The sequence below is a fragment of the Solanum stenotomum genome, chromosome 12 (genome assembly GCF_019186545.1).
Source record: "Solanum stenotomum isolate F172 chromosome 12, ASM1918654v1, whole genome shotgun sequence".
Taxonomy (NCBI): Eukaryota; Viridiplantae; Streptophyta; class Magnoliopsida; order Solanales; family Solanaceae; genus Solanum; species Solanum stenotomum.
The window spans coordinates 10,111,286-10,122,248 of NC_064293.1; the positions used below are offsets into that span (position 1 = coordinate 10,111,286).

Consider the following 10,963-nt stretch of genomic DNA (forward strand, 5'->3'; position numbering starts at 1 on the left):
AGACACAAATATAATACTTTCTTTTGAGATCTAGAATCATTTTTCCAACACAAAATGCTAGCTTATTGAGAAGACCTTTTTAAATTTCTCGAGTTCTGAACAAAACATGAGTCTTTTAAACAGGTGGTGGTATCTTTTTCCAATTCAGTTAATGTTTTTATTGAATCTAAGGAGAAACTAAAAAAGCTGAAAGCAACCCTGTCCACATGGAGTAAAGAAGGTTTTGGAAACATATTTGAGAAATTATCAATTAAAAAGATATTATTGAAATCAAGGAACAACTTTTTGAATAGGATGATAATGCAAAAGGCCCAAACATAATTCAATAAATATTCACATTGAAAGCAGAAAGCTAGTTTTAATTAGTTTGAAGAAGATGATTGGAGAAAGAGATGACTATATGCAGTACATCAAAAATGATCTTTAGCGGTAATTAATTAACGGTAATAGCTCAATTGTTGCTAAATATGTATTTTTAGTGGCAATTAGCACTCTTTGTATATGTCCCAGCGTTTAGCGACAATGAATCTAAGGACATTTAACTAATGCCGGTAAGACTTTAACACTCTTTATTAATGTGTCTATTTATTGCCGATAAAAGTTATTTTTGTTGTAGTGATGTATTGTGCTTGAACAAAGGAAAACAGATTCAAAGTGATTCCTATACTCCATAGGCAATGCGTAATAGATTGAACGTGCCCTATTCTTTTCGAACTAGCACATAACACAAAACAGCTATTACACTACATCAATAGTTACCCTTGATCCAACAATGTTGCCAGTAATAACACTTGAATGCTTCAAGTTTTCTCAAGATGGACATATCTATGAGCCCATTGGGAGAATTGTTGTTATAGAGAAAATGTACGCAAACCTGTTGCAAAATATTCACTAGAAAGACAGAGAATACCCAAAAAGGAATCGAGTAAGTGTAACTTTATTATACTGCTGCAAGCTCTCTTTATACAAGTGAGTTACAATGACTTAAGTGCAGAAAAATAGGAACCAATGTTGTTTTATTTAAAAATATACTCAGACTGGTTTAAGAGTCGTCACTTAATTTTTAAAGGGAAATTAAGAAAATCGATTTTTTCAACAGATTAAAAACAAAAAATATGATGAAAATATTTAAGGGGGTTCGGGGTTTATATTAGCATTTCAGGAAGGGTTTGAAAGCACCCGAAATGCCCGCTAACATGCGGTTATCCGATAATTAATTATTTGGCTAAAATGATTTGACTTAAATTGAATTGAGTGAATAAGTAGTTTTGAAAATTAAGACCATNGAAATTAAGATAATCGATTTTTTCAACAGATTAAAAACAAAAAATCTGATGAAAATATTTAAGGGGGTTCGGGGTTCATATTAGCATTTCAGGAAGGGTTTGAAAGCACCCGAAATGCCCGCTAACATGCGGTTATCCGATAATTAATTATTTGGCTAAAATGATTTGACGTAAATTGAATTGAGTGAATAAGTTGTTTTGAAAATTAAGACCATTTTAAAAGGGAAAAAGGGAAAATATTAGGATATTACCTGAGTTACATACTTTGAAAATTATGTTTTAAGGTCAAAAGAAATGAGTGCCTCATTAGTTGATTTTGAAAATAATAGTTCAGAATGACTATCTGTCGGAGGATTATATTGTAATAGCCTTAAACTTAACAAAAAATAACAACGAATAAACGAATATGAAATAAATGAAATAAAGAGGAAACTCTGGGCCCAAGTCTGATTTTCTGTCTGCCTGGGTCAGTACTTGGGCCTAATCTCGTTTTGGGCCTTTGGCCCATTCAAGTCACCTGCACTTGTCTTAGTTTAACGTAATGAAAATATTGTTCTTTGGGCCTTAGGCCCAATTTTTCCACCTGTCCTAAATTCTAACATGATAATAAGAAATAAAATGACAAGGGCTTAAGCTCAAAATAACAAAATACAATTTCTGAAATAAAGCGTGGGCCTTTGGCCCAATCTTTTCAATTCTCCAATCTGCTTCATATTCATTCAACTCCGAGACCTGTACATCAATTTTTTACAGCTGGCTGACTCGATGGAGAAGGAATTTTAGCCTTTATGGCTCTCTCGAAATGCAAGAAGAAGATAGGAGTTCGTAGTGAACTCAGACAAATTTCACATGTAAACAAAATAAATAAAATGTAAGTAATAACTCAATGATCTAATATAAGAAAGTAGTAAAATGAAATAAATGCTACTACCTAAATATCACCACAGGCACGAGACAATTTTTGATTAGCAATTAATAATAGCAAAAACCAAGTAAAGCAGGCATGAGAGGAAAAATAATAATATATCCACAGAAATACACTAATGCATTAAAAGCAGTGATCAGCCAACAACAACAATTTATAATAAACCAATTTAGAGTAGCAATCATAAGGCAGTAGAGAATGAGCAGACTTAGAAAAATTTTCAGGCTAAAAAAATTAAGAATTCTTATCAAGGTTCGCAATAAAGCAATACAATAACTTATTCCGAGATTAAAATTGATTCCAAACTTCATTTAATAAGAAGATCATACTAATTAGGCACGAAATTAAGGCAACAAATTTAGAGGAAAAGAAGCTAAAGCTGATATATGTAAAGAACAAATAAACAAGATCCCACACTTTATGAAACGTATCTACATGTTGATCCAAACACGATTTTTGCTAACAGGAAATCAAATCAAACTACTATACTAGGACTAAGACCAAATAAGTAAACAAGTACCTAGATAAATATGCCAAGAGTAAAAAATAGACATACTAAGACCCTGCACTATACTGAAACAGCAGGAATGTACAAAATAAAGAACAAAACGAAAATCAGACATGGGAAAAAGAATGCTACCGAGTCAAGTTGAAATGTGTCATTTTCGGCTGAAAATTAGATTGTCCGGAGACAAACTTGGTTTAAACACATTACATTACGTAGTAAGACAACATAGACATTCAAAAGATAGGTAAAACTAAACGATTAGAACAAGCATGCGACTGTATCATATATATCAACCACATAAATCGACCCTTTAAAAACCTAATCTATAAAAGAGCAACCTTAAACAATGATGACCCTAAATATAGCATAATTGATGCTTAACACGACATGGACGAAATAATACAGATTTAATAACACTCAAGAACTAGTTTCGAGAAAGGGAACATCAAAATGCATACGAGCAAAGAAAGACAGAAACGACCAAACTAGATAGAATTTCGCAGAACCTCAAAACAATATTACGACTAACCCATGGAAGCGATTAAGAACACGTACTTCATGTCAAAACAACATCAATCCAACAATAACTAATTAGCGAACAACCAACATAATAGTGATTTTCCAACATCAACATAAACAAATATCAAAAGAGATGAAGAGAAAGTTATCGGAGTAAATGATTACCTTTTCCAGGCAACGAATGGGGACGAGAAACTTGAGCAGAGGAACGCAACTTCTACCACGAAACTTGACCACGAACAGCGAAATGAAGAACCTGGACAGAATACAAGCAACTACCTCGAATTCCAAATGAACGTGTGAGAGAGAAATGGACGACACCAAAGGACACGAAACTAAAATCCTGAACGAGTTTACTCCTCTATTCGGGAGTGTGTTACTACTTTTTCTTAATCCTTTTCTCTGTATTTCCTCTCAAATTTTTCCCACCTCTAACAGTGAATAAAAAGGGGGTTTATATAGATGGGAAAAATTGGGGTTCATTTTTGGGAGGAAAAGGGTGAGAAATCGGATGAGAACAAGGATGAAATAGGAAATTTCATTCCATTCCCAAATTCAAAATTTTTCTAAGGACGAGAAAAGGCTGTTCTTGGTGCGAGATTTTCCCCAAAATCCCAGGAAATTCAGACGAGAGGGGTAGCGCGGACGACTTAGATTGATTCCCTCTTCCTTGTGCTTGACGTGGCGCCATCTTGTAGCCACAAGAACGATTGGACGCGGCTAGTAGGGCTGGAACGAGTTGGTGAGGGTAGACGCGGTTGCTTCTATCTGTGGATTCCGTTGTTTGATTGTTGTGTATTGTTGTTGATTTTGACGTGTATCGCTGTCGACGTTTCTAGGTTTTACAGCGCATTCACACGTTAGTGAAGAAGAAAGAGGACGCACGTGGGGTCGTTTGGTACTGTGGCTGTTGTTGTCGGTTGTATGTATTGTTGGGTCTCTTTGTTAAAGAAGGGGATTGGGCCGGGTTAAGGAGTATCAAGAGTGGGCTGGTTTATATATTAACTGAGAATGTTGTGTGGGCTGGAAATGCTGAAAATTATTTTGGAAGGCTGAAGTTGAGTGGAAATTGGACTAAAAAATGGCCCAACTTTGGTCTTAAACAAGGATCAAGTATTGAGATAAGAGATAGCTAGATTTGCAATTGCGAAAATGGCCATTGGATTACAATTATAGCCAAACAGAATTCGAAACATAGCCAAGTTGAGATTATTAAGACTCGAATAAGACGAACTAATATTAATTAATTAATTAATTTATGAGCTTTTTAATCTTAATGAAATAAAATAATTAACTTAATTATAAACTAATCGATTTTCATATAAACTAATTAATTCAAAATTAAAACTATAATTCAAACTAAAACTAAATTAATAAGATATTTATTTTAACGAATAGAAATCTTTTGATATGATTTTCAAACATTTATCAAATATACTAGTTACGTATATAATTATATGAAATACATTTATTATTCAAAATACTACAAAAATCAGCTAACATTATTTAAACCAACCTTGAAACTATTTGAATTTTATAAAGCTAATTATTCTAAAACGTTTGAAAATTAAGAAGCTTAGAAATTAATTATTATCGGGGAGGGTCAAAATTGGGTGTCAACAACTGTCCCTCGTTTTACTCGAATTGATGCAAGAAATTCGAGGAAAATGAAATTGACCAATCCAATTTTGACCGACCACATTTTCATCTTTTCTAAAAAGGGATTTTGGCACGGACTTTAGGAGGTATGGCCGAACCCCGAAAATAGGTTTCCTACATATCTCAGGCTATATGAGAATTTAGGCCACTTGTAGTTCGGCAAGCTTGATTTGACGCACGGTTTTGAAAGAATTCAAAAGTCATCCCGATACCAAATTATGAAGGGACCGGAATGCTCGAGAATAAAATTTAAGAGAGAATGTTGCAATACAGTCGAGTTTTCAACCCTGAACCCGCCTATATATCCTTCAACTTAGGGAATCAGGTTGTTTTGTAGTTTGACTCGATTGGTGGAAAAGGGAATCTCTTATGTTAAGATACCCTTTGGTTCTGGAAAAAGTGACAAAGTAAGTCGAGTATGAAAAGGAGGCTTGCAACCTCTTAGCCATGAATGTGGCGCTTCACACCCACAATTAAGAACTTACACTGACATTATTTCCAACACTCTTAGAGCATTGTCACTCCGATTGGAAAGTTGCTTCCGGTGACCCAAAATTTTTCGGATGCGAAAATGGAACCGATAAACCTAAGAAAACCCACATGCCTTCTGATAGAGGTGTGGTTTGATTGTGGTGGAAGTCACTCCTCAGCTCGCATCCTAAGACTTTCGCATTTCTCTTTGGACTATGTCCCGATTTGCTGCTAAGAAAAAGTTTCACGTTGTGTTGCATCCTTTTGATGTCGTCCGCATCTGTGGTTTGTTTTGAGAATTCATCCTTTCGGATGCTCTCGACAAAGACTGAGATAAAACTCATTAGCATAAAAAATACAATTCGAATAGGAGACAGTGTCTTTTATCGTGTTGACACTTAATTGCTTTCATTGAACATTTGACGTTAACCCCATCGGGTTTGACGTAAAGCAAAAAATGCTTGTGTCTAATATTTGCAATATAATCTTTAATGTACTCTTCCTTTGGTGTCAAAGTAATAAAATATGCTGATGTAATTTGTTGACGGTTCTCTTGATGTCGTTGTTGATGATTCTCTTGATGTCGTTTTTGTTAAGAAAAATGATGCAGTCGATGTTGATCTTCTTGTGTTGGGTGAATCTTTCTCTCGCGATGCATAATTTCTTCTCTTGCGATGCATGGCTCATTTCTCTTGCGATGCATGACTTTTTCTCTTGCAATGTATGACTCTTTTCTCTTGCAATGCATGACTCATTCTATTGTGATGCATGACTCCTTTCTCTTGCGATGCATGACTCTTTTCTCTTGCAATGCATGACTTTTTTTTTTTGTGACGCATGACTCCTTTCCCGGGATGCATAAATCTCTTTCCCGCGACACATGAATCTTCTCTTGCAATGCATGAATCTCTTCTCGAGATGCATGAATCTTCTTTTCTGATGATGCCATCCCGGGTACCGAACGAATATAATGTTTTACCGGACAATATATGTGATCTTCTGGGTGGCGGTATCGTCTCAATTGACAATATAATAAAAATGATCCTTGGAGTAGTGGTATCATCTCATTTGACAATACAATATAAATGACCCTCCGGGTAGTGGTATCATCTCATTCGACAATACGATATAAATGACTCTCCAGATAGTGATATCATCTCATTCGACAATACAATATAAATAACCTTCAGGGTAAGAAATATTATCATATTTGATAATATAATGCAGATAAACATCTTCCAGATATCTTTAGTTGTTGAAAAATAAAAATATTGCTCTCTTCGTGGTGTTTGTTTGTTCCATCTCCGAACATAGTTGTAATGTTCATTACGAACCTCGATTTGCTAAGAATTTGAATGAAATAATGCTACTCATATTCTCAATTTTTTGGTATAAGAAGCACAAAACTTTTTCAACATCCACAGAAAAATTGTTAGTTTAAAGTGAACTGATTTGTGTCGATCTCTTCGGTTGCCTGCTCCTTGTCTTTCTATCTCCGATCTCCCGCCTCTTGATAGTTAAGACAAACTATTTTTATGCGAAAATAATTGATACATGGAGGAAAAGTTTTAAGAAAAATAGATTTTTCAAAAAGTAGACTTTGGAAAAGGTCACTGCCAAGCGTCATGTCACGTTAGGCTTAATGAACGCCTTTGAAGTTGATGTCTCGAGGTCTATTTGATTACTTGTTGGAAATTATTCAAAGTTGCTCTAAACTGCTGATAAACCTTGCTGAAATTTTTGAGGTCATCTTCAAAATAGCTGTCCTGGTTAACTGTCTTGGCATATTTTGAACCGTTGGTGAGCAAATCACTAAATTTTTGAGCTGTCCCACTTTCAAATCTCAAGTAACTTCGATCTCGACTTTGTTGGGGAGATCCTCTCAAAAATTCTGTCCCAGTTTCTATTGCAATGAAAAATAGAAATTTTATGAGAGATACGACCGAGCTGTTATGACGCCTACGTATCCCGTTGAGGCAAGAATCAGGTCAACGTAGTTCCCCTTCTCGAGGATTAACAAAATAAGAAATTTATAAAGAAACCGACCGAGGCCAACATAGGCCGCTTACGTAGTTCAGATATAAGAAAAAGTATTAAAAGAGGATAAAGGGGTGCCCGAGGCCGACATAGGCCGCCTACGTATCTCATTTTTGAGAATTCAGGTCAGCCGTAGTTCATTACAAGGGGGATAAAATTTAGGATAAAACGGTTATAAGCAAATAGAACGATTACAAGGAAATGACAGAAATATAAACTGAAACTTCACACATAGTATCTCTTGACAGCACCTGAGTTGATCGGTTTTAGCCATTCGGTGCCATCCATCTTCGACAGGACCAAGGCACCTCCAGACAGCACTTTGCGAACCATATAGGGTCCTTGCCAATTTGGTGCAAATTTTCCTTTGTACTCATTATGATGAGGGAAAATGTGTTTGATGATCAACTGACCAATTTCAAATATCCTCGCTCTTACTTTCTTGTGGAAAGAACGAATCATTCTATGTAGATACAGTTGACCATGACAAACAGTGACCATTCTCTTCTTATCAATCAATGTTAACTGATCAATTCGCTTGTGAACCCAATCAGCATCACTCAATTTAGCTTCTTGGATTACTCTCAATGAAGGTACCTCAACTTCGGCAGGTATAACTGCTTGTGTTCCATAAACTAACAAGTATGGAATTGCTCTAATCACGTCCTGACAGTCGTTCTGTAACCCAACAAAGCATATGGCAACATCTCGTGCCAACATCGGTGATTGTCAATCATTTTCCTCAAAATCTTTTTGATGTTCTTGTTGGCGGCTTCTACTACGCCATTCGTTTGGGACGGTAGGCGGTTGAGTTCCGGTGAGTAATCTTCAATTGTTCACATAACTCTTTCATTAAGTGATTGTTGATATTTGCTCCATTATCAATAATGATGGATTCCGGTACTCCGAACCTACATAACAAATTGTTGCGAACAAAATCAGCTACAACTTTCTTGGTTACCAATTTGTACGAAGCTACTTCCACCCACTTGGTTAAATAGTCAATGGCAACTAAAATGAATCTGTGTCCATTAGAGGTGGCTGGCTCTATTGGACCAATGACATCCATGCCCCAAGCTACAAATGGCCAAGATGAACTCATATCATTGAGTTCATGGGGCAGCACACAAATCAAATCACCATGCACCTGACATTTATGACATTTCTGCACAAACTTGCAATAATCATGTTCCATAGTCATCCAAAAATAGTCGGCTCGAAGGATCTTTCTTGCCAAAGTGACCCCATTCATATGAGTACCGCTGACTCCAGCATGTATCTGTTCAAGAAGCTTTGCAGCTTCACTAGTATCAATGCATCTGAGAAGGCCTAAATCTGGAGTCCACCTATAAAGGATTTCCCCACTCGGAAAGAAATTGAGGGCCATACGGCGTATCAACTTCTTCTAATTGAACGTTGCATTCTCGGGATAAATTCCGGTCTCCAAGTACTTCTTGATGTCAAAATACCAAGGTAAACCATCTGGTTCCGCTTTAACATGTGAACAATGAACATGCTGCTCTTTTACCTCTATATCCACTAGATCAATATAACTTATATCTGGATGCTTAATCATTGATGCAATAGTGGCAAAAGCATTGGCCAACTCATTCTGTATCCTGGGAGTGTGCCTGGATTCAATCTTGTGAAATCTCTTGCACAACTTCTGTATATACTGCACATACGGTGTGATCTTTGGGTTCTTTATGGTCCATTCTCCTTGAACTTGGTGAATTAGTAAATCTGAATCTCCAATAACCAACAGCTCATGAACATTCACATTAATTGCAATCTTGAGACCGATGATGCAAACTTCATATTCAACCATGCTATTTGTGCAATCAAATCGGAGTTTAGCCGCCATATGATAATTCTGACCGGTTTCTGACACTAACACCGCTCCGATACCTCTACATTGGTGGTTTATCGCTCCATCAAAGAATACTCTCCAACCAGGGTATGGTTCAGAAATATTTTCACCCACAAATGCAACTTCTTCATCGGGAAAATAAGTCTTGAGCCGTTCGTACTCCTCATCAACTGGATTCTCCACAATATGATCAACCAAGGCCTGTGCTTTTATCGCCTTTTGAGTCACATACACAATGTCAAACTCACTCATAAGCATTTTCCATTTAGCTAACTTCCCGGTCGGCATCGCTTTCTGTAAAAAATATACTTCAATGGGTCCATCCTGGAGATGAGATATGTGGTATAAGAAGACAAATAATGTCTCAACTTTTGAGCAATCCGAGTCAAAGCACAACATGTTCTCTCCAAAAGTGTGTAACGGGCCTCATATAGAGTGAATTTCTTGCTCAAGTAATAAATGACTCGCTCCTTCTTCCCAGTTTTGTCATGTTGACCAAAAATGAATCTCAATGCGTTATTCGAGACAAATATATACAGTAGTAGTGGACTTCCCTCTCGTGGAGGAACCAACACCGGTGGATTGGAAAAATAGTTCTTAATGGTATCAAAAACAGTTTGACATTCTCCGGTCCACTTGGTCAAGACATCATTTTTCAACAACTTAAAGATGGACTCACAAACCACGGTGGATTGAACTATGAACCGACTGATGTAGTTCAACCTTCCCAGGAAACTCATCACCTCTTTCGTGGTCTTTGGATGAGGTAACTCTTGAATTGCTTTGATCTTGGAAGGATCAAGCTCAATGTCTATTCTGCTAACTATGAATCCCAACAACTTGCCAGCTGGCACCCCAAACGTACACTTGGCGGGATTTAACTTCAAATTGTATCGGTGCAAACGATCAAAGAACTTTCTCAAGTGAGTCAAGTGATCCGAACCCTCACGGGATTTGATTATGATGTCATCTACATACATCTCGATCTCCTTATGAATCATATCATGAAAGATGGTTGTCATAACCCTCATATAAGTAGCACCGACAAATGGCATCATCTGATAATGATATACACCCCGAGGCGTAATGAAAGCTGTCTTTTCTGCATCTTCTTCATCCATCAGGATCTGGTGGTAACCCGCATAACAATCCACAAATGACTTGCTTAGCACAGTTATTAATGAGAATGTGGATGTTTGGCAATGGAAAATTATCTTTCGGGCTAGCTTTGTTGAGATCTCTATAATCGACACAAATCAGGATCTTCCCGTCTTTCTTGGCCACTGGAACAACATTGGCTAACCAAGTCGGATATTATGTCATATCTATGACTTGAGACTCGATCTGTTTGGTAATCTTCTTTTTGATCTTCAAACTCAGCTCTGGCTTGAATTTTCAGGTTTTCTGCTTTATCGGACTGAAATCTGGGTTAATCGGTAACTTTGGGACACCATATTCGTACTCATCCCTGGCATATCTCTGCAAGACCAAGCAAATACATCAATGTACTCTCTAAGCAAATGAACTAGGTCCTTTCTTTGAGCTTCAGTCAGATGGACGCTGATTCTGACTTCTTTGATACATTCCTCATCTCCGAGATTCACAGTTTCAATTTCTTTAAGATTTGGTTTGTGCTGGTTCTCAAATTATCGAAACTCCTCAGCAACATGTTCAGGTACCTCATTTTC

General features: G+C 36.8%; 2 protein-coding genes across 2 annotated transcripts; both read right to left on the minus strand.

Moving 5' to 3' along the window:
* Positions 1-7,630: 7,630 nt before the first annotated feature.
* Positions 7,631-8,125, minus strand: LOC125847048 (uncharacterized). The gene has a single exon (XM_049526754.1). The coding sequence runs from the start codon at positions 8,123-8,125 to the stop codon at positions 7,631-7,633; it is 495 nt and encodes a 164-aa protein (XP_049382711.1).
* A 58-nt stretch (positions 8,126-8,183) lies between these two features.
* Positions 8,184-10,255, minus strand: LOC125847050 (uncharacterized). Its single transcript, XM_049526755.1, has 4 exons — positions 9,701-10,255; positions 9,169-9,599; positions 8,640-8,751; positions 8,184-8,552 (listed from the first exon to the last, which is right to left on the minus strand). The coding sequence occupies exons 1-4, from the start codon at positions 10,253-10,255 to the stop codon at positions 8,184-8,186; spliced, it is 1,467 nt and encodes a 488-aa protein (XP_049382712.1).
* Between the last annotated feature and the right edge of the window lie 708 nt (positions 10,256-10,963).